At 32.0% G+C, this 12,837-nt stretch overlaps 1 protein-coding gene and 1 long non-coding RNA gene across 2 annotated transcripts; both read right to left on the bottom strand.

Moving 5' to 3' along the window:
• Window positions 1-148: 148 nt before the first annotated feature.
• Window positions 149-2,032, bottom strand: LOC121730493 (gem-associated protein 2-like). The gene is made up of 4 exons (XM_042119550.1): window positions 1,657-2,032; window positions 1,243-1,555; window positions 1,038-1,137; window positions 149-372 (listed from the first exon to the last, which is right to left on the bottom strand). The coding sequence occupies exons 1-4, from the start codon at window positions 1,900-1,902 to the stop codon at window positions 264-266; spliced, it is 768 nt and encodes a 255-aa protein (XP_041975484.1). The 5' UTR covers window positions 1,903-2,032; the 3' UTR covers window positions 149-263.
• An 8,042-nt stretch (window positions 2,033-10,074) lies between these two features.
• On the bottom strand, window positions 10,075-12,478 carry LOC121730646. The gene is made up of 3 exons (XR_006036141.1): window positions 12,072-12,478; window positions 11,167-11,264; window positions 10,075-10,136 (listed from the first exon to the last, which is right to left on the bottom strand). It is a non-coding gene; the product is annotated as an uncharacterized LOC121730646 (long non-coding RNA).
• Window positions 12,479-12,837: the final 359 nt, after the last annotated feature.

Genomic DNA, 12,837 nt, shown 5'->3' with positions numbered 1-12,837 from the left:
CTTACGTATTTATTAAATCCTAATAAAATTGGCAGTATCATGAGGACAATAATCACACTTCCTTTAAAACTTATACATGTGCATTTTTCAAAGAAACAAATTAAAATCAATCAATAATGATATGGACAAAAATAGGAGTAATTTTTTCATATAAATTCCAATTTACATTACCACTATCACATCAGAGTTAAAAAATAAAGCTCACCAGGTCGTAAATATTTGTCCAAATAGTTCTTGTTTTGACACTATGCTAACACTTTGTATCAGTCAGCTAAGTCATACTGTCGGAAATATCTTGCTATTAAACAGATGAAAATATTTAATGGTGCTACAGCTACTTTTGTTTCTTCACTCTCAGGATCAAGATGTACCCTGAAAAACATTAAATATTTTCACTTATTACCTCGCTCGTGGGAATCGCAGACACAATAGATTTTCAATTGTTATGTGACAGCCGGGTGCCGCTCAGGGATTGATGGGAATTAATATTGTTAATGGAAAAGTGTCTATCTGTCTTTCCTTTAAACTGACCTTTATTTGGAAATAAATTAGTTTAGTCTAGAAATCTTAGATATTGTACTATCAGAGAAGTTGATTCCTAGGCCGATGGCGGACCTAAGTAATTTGGTTGCATTAAGTCAAAACCATCCGACCGATCACAGCTAACATTGGATGGCAAATGACGTAGGTCTGCCAACTGCCTAGGAATCAATTTCCTCGATGGTACTATCAGAGAAGTTGATTCCTAGGCAGATGGCGGACCTATGTCTTTTGGTAAGGTTATGTCAATTCAATGTTAGCTGTGATCAGTCTGATGGGATTTGACTTAACATGAATTACTTATCTCATGGTATACAAGAACATTTTTACTGTCGAAAAATGGTTGGCTTTCTACTGGTTGTTGTCACATAGCAAGATAATAAGCACATTTATTCATACTTTTATTTTATCTGTCACAAAGCAAATCAAAATTCAAATGAGTCTTGACCCAGATTGTAACTAAAGTTGTTGACACAAGTTAAATTAATTTAAATTACCTGATTTCTGCACATTTTCTGGCTAAATCTCTAATAATGCTAATAGTGTCTGAGAGAAGTGGTTGCCTGATGCATGCCAGAAGAGCATATATCCATTGGCCTGAAATTAAATACATATATTATATTGACAATACAGTAAACAAATGTGATAGCACATTATTTGGTTGAATAAAAATGTTCTCAAAAATGAATTGCTTTTACTTACCAGTTCTATGAGTTATTGTATTACCAGGTTTAATATGATCCAAAACATCAACTAAAATTTCTAGACCTCTATCTATAACTGCACTGTGTGCCCCTATTAAACTTGACAAGGAAGGGTCTTCGTTTTGAAAAAGCGATTTCCAAGCTCCAATGTTATTTGGATTAATATCAATCTTTTTCACTTTGGTTGGCCACAGGGATTTCTTTGCAAGCATCCGGGATATGTACATGCGTGTATCAGAGAAATCGGCAACTTGTATATTTTGCCATTCTATCGTTGGAACTAGAACTTCAGGAGCTTTTGCATGGGGCATCTGTGGTGAATATAAAAAAAATTAAGTTATTTGTCAGTGAAATTATAATATGAAGTTGTCTATTTAAATATACAAATAACGAACATTTCACATTCGATTACCTCATTAACAAAACACGATTGATTTCTAGCATATTTTGTATAGTCTTTGTTACACCGAGTCACAAACGAATATTGTCGCCTTTCGTTTATTACTTTTAATAAATATTCTTCTCCAGTCGTAGGGGTTTCTTTCAGTTCCACATCGGAATTAATTTGAAAACAAGGGGAACTAAGGGAATCTGTTTCTTCATGGTGTTCTTTTGTTGATTTATACACAATTTTCTTTGTTGACATATTGAATATCATAAATTTGTGTTTACCGAACCAGACTTGTACACTACATTCATGACATCCATAAAACTATAGTATTATTTAATGTTTTCGTAACAACGATTAATTTAATTAATAAAAATAATTATAGGTAGGCACATAAAAATAGAGAAATCAGAAAAAAAAACACGGAAAAAACATTTTATTTTTTACAAAATTTTCAATTTTTCAGACGTCAGATTGTGACAACTGAGTCAACCACAGATACTATAGTCGGGGCAATTATAGGCCACATTTGACAGTTCAACAGACATTGTTATTACTGAACAATTTATTCACTTTTTCTAATAACGATTACATATTTATTATAAACATAACCAATACGAGTTCTTTTACTATTTATTTTCACTGATAAACAATTTTTAAAATAAAAAACAAATTATGATTTAAAGAACTGACGTCGGTACAATGTTACGTCAGCTGACCTTTTTTCTTTTTAAACTCTAGGGATGTTACTCTAAAAATCGAAAGCGAATAAGTAGAATCAGATGCATTGATTAGTTGTAACGATATATCCCCATAAATTCATAACCACGTTGTGAAAAGTAACACATATTCATGTGAAATGAATAATGATAATACAAAATTTAACAGTTTTGATATTTCAAGTGAATAAATGCAATTTTTCTAGTAAATTATGTAATTGTCTTATTTTGCTCCTTGAATTTACAAAAGAAAAAGTAATAATAGGACAGGAATTCGTTTTTGGTTTTATAAATAACATATAAAATTCAAATATTTTATTTCAAGTCCGTATCGATTTATTCGTTTTGGTCGATGTTTTTAAGCAGCTTACCTCTTCTTCTTCTTCTTCTTTTATTTATGGCAAACAATCGCTTTTTAGCAACATTCTGCCAGTGTCAAGTATGGAGCAGCTTACCCTTAGAGTATACATTAGCAAGCTATAGAGCGCGCGCATCGCTCGTTCCCCGTTGTGCCGATCGTAAGCAGAAGTTCTATAGATACTCAAACGTATAACGCAAGTCTAGTGATGTTCCATGCGCCATCGTTTGACGCTTATAGGAAAATATGATCACACTCGTGCTTACAGTAACGTATAACGCAAGTCTAGTGATGTTCCATGCGCCATCGTTTGACGCTTATAGGAAAATATGTTCACACTCGTGCTTACAGTTCATACCTTGTTAGAAGCACTCTATAGCTTGCTATAATGTATACTCTATGAGCTTACCTCACTATGGAGATTATTCTGACAGATGTCAAATGTGGCCTATTAAATTGCCCCGACTGTAGTTTATATTTGTAGAGTCAACTGACAAAATGACTTTGTTTTCTCATTATGGCACTTCGGCTCATCTTCGGCTATAATCTATATCACCAGACACCATGGCCAGTGTGCACTGTGCACTGACCTCCATTATTATGTATAACTTGTTTAATGGAGGTCAGTGCCAGTGTGTGAAGAAATCAATGAATAAGGAAACAGATGGAAGCGACATAACTACAAAAAAGTGTGGCCGGCGCCATATTGCCAAGAACTAAACATGGCGGCCTATAGTGATGGGACACTCGGTTGATATTTGTCGAGGATATCGATAAGTAAGATGTTATAAATGAGCTATTAACGTTAAAATATTTTAAATAAATGATCAGATTCTTCACCTTATATTTTTTAAATTCGATAAAAAAGTACATCACTAAACGTCAAATCTACTAATTTCTATGTTGATTAAATATCGAAAATCAAACCATGTTATATTCTATTCTATCACCAATCTTATTTATTGTCCAATTATTAACTAAATTAGCACATACGAAGTCAAGCCATCGGTAAAATAACAAAAATTTTAGTAAAAATATAAACGTACCGATCCAAGGAAAAACTTTTTTAAATTTCTTCACTTTTTTGACGGACTATAAATTAATTTTAAAAAAGGAAAATTGATCGAAAACTTTGACCGATATATCGATATTTTTTTCGCGATATATCGAGACCGTATTGATATTTTTTCAAATATCGATGTATCGATATATCGATATTTTCTTTCAATTTCGACATCCCTATAATACGACACTTTGACAGTTTATGTACCTTGGAGAGCCGGAACATAAAATGGCGGACCGGCCACGGTATTTTGATTTGGTAGAGACCATTATGCCGCGTCCACTTATAAAAGTAAATGGAAGAAATTAAAAAGTGGCCACATCGTAGTGTCATCCCTTTTTTTTAGGTTGATTTGACAGGGATGACACTACGATGTTGCCACTTTTTAATTTCTTCACTTTCTTGACAGACTATATAATACAATTTTCAGCATAGTTTTTATATATTGTCAGGTCTAAAGTCTAGTCAAAGTCTAAGGTTGGGTTGCACCAGAGGCGTGGTTAAGGTTAAGGTTAAAGTTATGGTTATAGTTAAGGCTTAATTTAGCTTTAACTTTAACTTTGAGCGGAGAAATTAACAGATGACAGCTGGTCCAAAAAGGTTATAAAATATGAACGTGGGCGGGGACGCTGCTGGTAAAGGAGAACTGTCAAAAATGGCGTTTTTGTATGATGACAGCGTTAGTTCCTTTTTTCGACACGTGCATTTAAAACCTTGTCAAGTTCTATGGTTATGATTAAATATGGCGTCTTGGTGGCGTCCATTTTTAACTTTAACCAAAGATTTGACATTTTGCATTGTAGTTAAAGTTAGTTGGTGCAACCCAACCTAAGTAAGTCTTGATACAGTCAAGAAGTAGGGCTGTTGATATTTTTTTAGACATCAGATTTTCGATATTTTTTTTTTTTTTTAAATACTTTATTCACTTTATTACAATTGTTTTACAGTATACATTAATACGCCAAACTGAACAAGCAGTTTGTAGGCGTTCCGCTCAAACACAAAAAATTACATGCAATTGTAATACAATAATTACACAAAATATAATACTAACAAGTAACATAATTATGAACTAACTAAAAAGTGTGTGTTTGTGTGTGTGTGTTTGTGCGTGTGTGTGCGTGTGTCTGTGTGTGTGTGTGTGTGTGTGTGTGTGTGTTTGCGTGTGTGTGTCGGTATTTGTGTGTGAGAATGAGACTACATTTTTTTTATTACATTTTCTTAGTATATCCAAGCATTTCTTTGAGTTTTTGTTTTAATTTCTTTTTACACTTTATTTTCTTTTCCTCTCTTAATAACTTAAACTTATTACATAACTTAGGCACTATATACTTCCTAGTTCTTTCCCCATAATAATTATTTACTTTTATTTGCTCTAATTTTCCTTTTTTCGACTCTCTAACACTATATTTATGCTTTATCTTTATTTTAAATTTATCACTATAATATGTTTCTATCGCAATTAAATATTTCACTTTTTCACTTACTGGTATAATTTCACATTCCTGGAATAGCTTACAATAGTCGTCTTTGTATTTATTTTTTGTTCTTTTATCTACCATTATTTTTAAAAACCTTATTTGTATATTTTTAATTTGCTCTATATACGTTTTAAACGTTAACCCATAGCAATTTAATCCATAATTAATGACAGACTCCACCAGAGCATAGTAAACCATAAGCAGAGTACGTTTATCTAATATTCTTTTTAAAAGATAAAATTTACTGAGTACTGATCTCAATCTGTTACATACTAATTCAATATGCGGCTTCCAAGCAAAGTTTTTATCTATAATCAGACCCAAATATTTTATATTATTTACCACTTCCAATTCGTTACAATGACAGTTATTTTTTTGATGTAAACAGTTATATACGTGTCCCACTATGCGTACATTTGCTCCTGCTGATCGATTGTAGGGTGAGCATATATGCATAACTTTAGTTTTACTGGCGTTAAGTATTATCCCATTGTCGTGGGCCCATTTTGTTATTTTATCAAAATCACTTTGCAATTGACTTTCCATCAGTTGCAAGTTTTTACCTACTACTACCAAGCATGTATCATCAGCATACATGTATAACCTACTATATTCTACTACATTAGGCATGCTATTTACATGCATTGTATACCCAGAAGGACCATATACAGAACCAGTGGGCACCCCCAACGTTATGTCCGCATCTGCGCCCGTTGTATCATCGACAACGGTGCAGAGCGTCCTGTTCTTCAAGTAGCTCTTGAAGAACTTATTGGTGGGCCCACTGATTCCGCATTCCTCCATTGCCTTTAAAAGCTGTTTGTGGTCCAGAGTATCAAACGCCTTTTTAAAATCAATAAATAATGCTAAAATCTGATTTTTATCATTTAGCTGCTCATTAATAAAATCCGTAAACTCAATTAGTAGGGTATCTGTACTCCTTCCTGGTCTAAATCCATGTTGGCAGTTGGTAATAATATTATTTTTTTCTAAATAATTACTTATTTGTTTAACTACAATTTTTTCTACAATTTTATTTACTACGGATAAAATAGCTACTGGCCTGTAATTTGTATAGTCCAAATGACTTCCTTGTTTATAAATCGGTCTTATAATTGCTCGTTTGAGCTCATCAGGATAAATACCTTGCGATACACACATGTTAACAAATTTTGCAATAATTTTACTTATATCATTGATTATACATTTTAAATCCGTTACCCGTATTTGATCACTACCGGGTGCCTTATTACAACTTAAGTTTTTAATGATTTTAGCAACCTCTATGGCATTTACCTTCCTATATCGAAATGAACTATAATTTGGCCTAACATAACTATTTCTATCCAAAAAATTTTTATATATCGATAATATAAAAAATTTTTTGGATAATATATCGATATTTGTAAATTTATCAATATCTGAGTATCGATATTTCCATATATAATCGGCTTTATAAAAAAAACTTCGTAAGTCAGCTCAAAAATGATTACACAGTTTATAGTCCAGTATATTTATTAAACAAATTAAATTATGAATGTACAATAAGTGTTAGGTTATAGTTCTAAGTAATTATTTTTTAAATTTAATTATACATTACGTATTAAATACCAATATTTTTAGTAAAAGTTTTTAAAAATACATACTTACTCTTTGTTTTATATGTTCAGCTGTTTGGATACAACGATTGTTAGGCAGTAGGCATTAAAAGTAGGTAGATTAAGTTTACGATGATTTTGTATATATAGATTAAATAAATTACGAAAAAAAATTAAATAAATAAAATTTATTTTAAAAATATATCGACCATCGATATCGACACTTCAATATCGAACTATCGATATATATCGTCCAAAAAATATTAGTAATAAATATCGATATTTTATAATAATCATATCGATATTTTGATATAACGATATTTTATCAACAGCCCTATCAAAAAGTCAAGTCCGTCGATTCAGTAAAGTGGTAGACGCTTTAATTCCTGATGCCGAAAACGCTATACCAAGAAGCTTACACCCGCTATACAGTACGACAGTGCTTTTAAATATATGAACTCGTCGAACTGTATGTCATATGTGGCAAAGACCAAAGTATACCCCCGGCCCCGGTGTCAGTGCCAAAATGAAAAAGTAAAAAAGTCAAACAAGTGATTAGTGAAACAACATAGGTTTAGATAAGCAAAATTGCAAACCAGTGTTGTAAAAGTTACCGATTTATCGGTAGATCTCCCGATTTTGGCAAACAAATACCGATAAAACGATTTTAGGGTATAATCTCCCGATTTACTCAATTTTAAAACATTAAACTTAATTTATACTCATTTTGTAGTTTGTAACACCAAATTTAACATTTTTATTATTATTATTTTACTCCCCAAGTTAGGGTTATTCCCCAAGGGGCAATGCATTAGATTGGCCTTTCAATAAACAAGCAAATATAGGCTGTAATTCATACTCACTAAAGTTGAATATTATTGTAGGGGAATATATTTATTAAATACGTCGATATGAATGCGACAGGTTTCAAATTTTCAATTTTCATTTTTCAATTTTTTATTAATAAACATTCGTCCGATACGCAACTTCCCATATTGTATTAACGCAAATCAAATGTCTAGTTCAGACCCAGACAGTGATTTGCCAACCACTAGTAGTGGTACGTTCGAAACAAAAAGAAAAAGATATACCTACTTACTACAAAAATATAAAAAAGAGTGGGAAACACGCCCGGAGTTTGCTGGGTGGTTACAGGCAAGCAGTAATATTAAAGATGCAAACTACGCCTATTGTCTAAGCTGCAAGGAGGCTAATGATTAATAACTTTAACAGGTGTTTTAATTTGATTTATTTAGGCAGCAATCTCCCGATTTTTAGTTGGTAGCAATCTCCCTATTTCTCACGATTTTTAGTTGGTAGCAACACCGATTTCATAAATGTCATTTCTGCAACACTGTTGCAAACCTAATTGCAACAATGCAGTGATGCCAGATTGGGGGGAATCCCCCCAAATTTGGGGGTTTTTTTAGGTGATGGGGGGAAAATTGGGGGGAACAATTTTTTGGGGGGATTTTTGGTGGAAAAAATCTGGGAACAGACGGCGAAATCTAAGTACTATGGTCCCGTTTTTACCTTTAGGTTACGACTTACGGAACCATAAAAATGATCAAGGAGCTCGCGAAGATGCTGATTCTGTAAAGATTGGACGCTATTGCAGAAATAGTGTACATTCATCGTATCCATTTGTGAAATTCCCATTCATAATGAACAAAAAATTTCTTTTATAATTTGTGGGGGGATTTTTCTTGAAATCCCGAATTTTGGGGGGATTTCGGGGAACACTTGGGGAGAAACCGAGTTGGCCGTCTGGCAACACTGCAAAAATGAAACAAGGAGGAACTTGCTCTTTTTGGCGGGAAGAGGAAGGCGCCTTTTTTGAACAAAAATTTGTTAAAATTTTTATTTGCTAGTTTTCTTACATAAAATAAAAGGAAAAACAAACAAAATGCAAGGTGAAAGCGATGGAGATGATGCAAGTAGTTACAAATCGTCTTCATCAAAGAAAAGAAAAATTTTCGACAGCCCAGGCGATAAGTATAAACCATTTCAAAAGCCTTCTTATACAAGAAAATATCCCGATACTACCTCCAATGGAGAATTCATAGTCTTCGTAGAGCATTGCAATAAAGACACCAAAATAGGGAATATGAACCCCCTAAATTTATCAAAAATTTTCAAAAATGCTAAAGGGGTCCATGAAAGATCTAGAATAAACGCCCGCAAAATAAAAATAATATTCAAACAAGCGGCACTAGCAAATGATTTCCTCAATGCCCAATTTATACAAGAGAATAACTTAAGAGCATATATCCCAGCTGCCTCTGTGGAAAGGGTTGGGGTAGTCAGGTACATTCCTAAAGAAATTAGCAATAGGGAGTTATTTGAAAAAATAAGTAGTGATCTTGATATTATTGGTGTACGTAGGTTTATGAAAAAAGAAAATAATACATTTGTTCCGTTAAATACTATTACTGTTACTTTTTCTGGCACTGTATTACCACAATGCATTTTCTTAGATGGATGGAGATATAAGGTTCATAATTATATACCTCCAGTTTTACAATGTTTTAAATGCTTACTTTTCAATCACTCTGCAAAATATTGTTTTAATGAACAAGCATGTTCTAAATGTGCAGAGAATCATTCTTATAAAGAATGCACATCAGAAGTTTTAAAATGTAAAAACTGTGGAGGTAATCACCTAGCTATTTCTAAGGAGTGCCCAATTAAGGCTTCTAAAATTAAGAAAAACATATCTTTGAGAGTTAATAATTCTACTTATGCAGACATAACAAATAATTTAACATCTTTCCCACCTCTTACAAAAGCTAATCCTCAAAATGTTAAAATTGTTCCAGAAAAGATATCAGCCCAGGACATTATTAATAATCAAAAAATTTTAGAAGCCATAATAAGCACTATTGTAAGTATAGGAAATTCTAATGAGATTAAGACTACAACACATATTAAAGAAACATTCATTAAAAACTTTAATAAGTAATGGATAGTATTAATATTGTACAGCATAACATCCAGAGTTTAAATAATAAAAAACCTTTACTTCAATCACTCTTAATAGATAAAGAAATAGATATAGCTTTATTAAATGAAACATGGCTCAAAACTTCAAGTCCTCGGGTTCATTTCCCTGGGTATAATTTCATTTATAAAAATGCTACAAATGAACACGGAGGAGTGGCAATAATTATTAGGAATTCTATAAAGTATGTGCAGCATCCGACTCCAAATTATCAAGATAGACTATTGCCATAACCATAGAAACAGGTATAGGTTCCATTACAATCCTTTGCATTTACAGTCCACCTAGAAACAAAATTAAAAAGAATAATTAATAATCTTCCTAAACCTATTATCATATCGGGTGATTGTAACGCCCATCACATAGCTTTTGGTTGTACAATAAATAATACAAGAGGACGAGACTTGTATGAAGTTATAGATGAATATAATTTATGTATTTTAAATACAGGTTGTGCTACTACAGTAGGCAGACCAAACAATAACACTTCTGCAATTGATGTTACACTAGTGAGTCCAGAGTTGGCTCCCTATTGTGAATGGCATGTCGGTGACGATCCGTTGGGAAGTTATCACTTTCCAACTTTTACAAAACTTAATACTTCTCCTATGCAATATGACATAAATAAAAATGTAAATAAGTATTTATTCAAAAAAGCTAACTGGGATAAGTTCTTTAATATGTCAAAAGATCTATTTCAAGATTTTGAATATATAATTTACAAAATCCTTTAGAAAGTTATAATCATTTCTGTGATCTACTAAACACTTTAAGAGATGAATGTGTTCCAAAAATTATAATAACTAATTCATCTAAAAAATTTAAAAAAAAGGTACCTGCTCCGTGGTGGAATGATATTTGTGATAGGGCTGTAAAGGATTGTAGAGAAGCTTTGGAAAAATATAGAAGTAATTTAAGTATGGAAAATTATATAAATTATAAGAGATTAGATGCACTCAAAAAAAAGGATTATAAAAGAGGAAAAGAGAAAAAGTTGGCAAAATTTATGCTCTACATTTAATAGATACACCCCAGTCACGAATATTTGGAATTTTATCAAAAAATATAAGCGTGTAGATTCTAGCATACATAGTAAATGTGATAGTTTTGTACCAGAATTTTTAGACAAATTTACAAATGATGAAGAATGTGAAAGTTCATTAGAAGATATATTTAAAAGTAATAATGATAGTGAATATTTCAACTTCTTTATGAAAGATTTTAGCTGGGATGAATTTTATAGTTCCTTAATGTCAAGAAGAGATTCTACTCCTGGACTGGATAATTTTCCATATTTAATGATTAAAAACTTACACAAAAATGCACAAGCAGTTCTTCTTAATATCTACAATCACTTATGGTCCAAACAAGTTATTCCCGGCGAGTGGAAAACTCAGTGTGTTTTGCCCATTCTGAAAAAAGATAAGCCAATCCATGATCATAATTCTTACCGTCCAATATCACTCACTTCATGCATTGGAAAAGTTTTTGAAAATATGATAAAAGTTAGGTTAGACTATTTTACAGAAACTAATTCAATATTACCAGATTTTCAGTTAGGTTTCCGTAAAGGAAAAAGTACAGTTGATGGCTTTGTTTCATTTATAAATGATATTAAGAATTCTATAATGGCTCATTCAAATGCAATTTGTGTATTTTTAGATGTGCAAGGTGCATATGATAATGTTAATTTGTCTGTACTTATTAAGGTTTTAAGTGAATTGGGGATTCCTGGTAGGTTTTTAAATTGGATATATAGATTCTTAAATCACCGTCTTGTCTATGTGAAATTTAATGATATACTACATGGTCCAAAATTTGCACATAAAGGCTTAATGCAAGGAGCGATATTGTCTCCAATCCTGTATAATTTATATACATCACAAATTTGTAAATATGTAAAAGTATTAGGTGTTAATGTTCTACAATATGCTGATGATATAGTTATCTATTGTATTAATCGTCTACTAAGCTCGGCCAATTGTAATATTAATTTAGCTCTTAAGCAACTGTTAAATTATTATAATAACAAACTAAAACTAAATATTAATTCTTCAAAAAGCTCAGTTATGACTTTTGGTAAAAGTCAATGTAATGTTCAAGTTAAATGTAATAATGAAATCATCTCACTAGTAAATGAACATAAATTTCTAGGTATAGTTTTAGATAACAAACTTAAATTTAATGTACATATAGATTATATATGTAATAAAGCTTACAAGCGACTCAATATATTGAGATGTTTAGCAGGAGTTTTTTGGGGTGCTGATCCAAAAATTCTCTCAATGTTGTATAAAAGTTTAGTTAGGAGCCACTTTGACTATAGTTGCTTAGCATATATTAATGCTAGCGCTAGTCTTCTAAAAAAGTTAGATATCATTCAAAATCAAGCACTGCGCATTATAACCGGTGCGATGAAATCCACCCCTATAAACTCAATGGAAGTTGAAACTTATATTCCTCCTTTATTCTTGAGACGACTCATGTTAGCTAAGAAATACTTTGTTAAGATGATTGCAATTAAGTCCTCACTTCCTGTAAGAAAACTTAAAGTATCTGAGGAAATAACTAGTTTATTAGATTCTTCTGTAATAACATCACAAATTATTTCTACAAGGATTTTGCCACAGACAGACACAGATTACTAGTATATATTTGTAGAGCCACAGATGCCGACTTTGTTCTTCTTCTTCTTCTTATTAAAAAATGGCCCCGTAGTGAGTTGCCAATGTCAAAGTGGTTGATGTGACTTTGCTCTGGGATGGGTTGGCTTCATGAAGAAACAAGGTATGATTTGAGACGCGTATGGATGTTGAAAAATCTAAAACAAGCACAAACATTTAGGGTTAGTACTATACACCTCACAGTTTTATTTTGTTAGTATGAATATATGAACATAACATTTCAACAAATGGAGTATTTACAAAGGACAAAACAGATTTTAGATTGATAGGACGAGGAATGGTAGGGGGGAGGATATCATAC

Source organism: Aricia agestis, chromosome 9 (genome assembly GCF_905147365.1).
Source record: "Aricia agestis chromosome 9, ilAriAges1.1, whole genome shotgun sequence".
Taxonomy (NCBI): Eukaryota; Metazoa; Arthropoda; class Insecta; order Lepidoptera; family Lycaenidae; genus Aricia; species Aricia agestis.
Note: the sequence above shows the minus strand (reverse complement) of the source record. Positions and strands in the feature narration are given on the sequence as shown.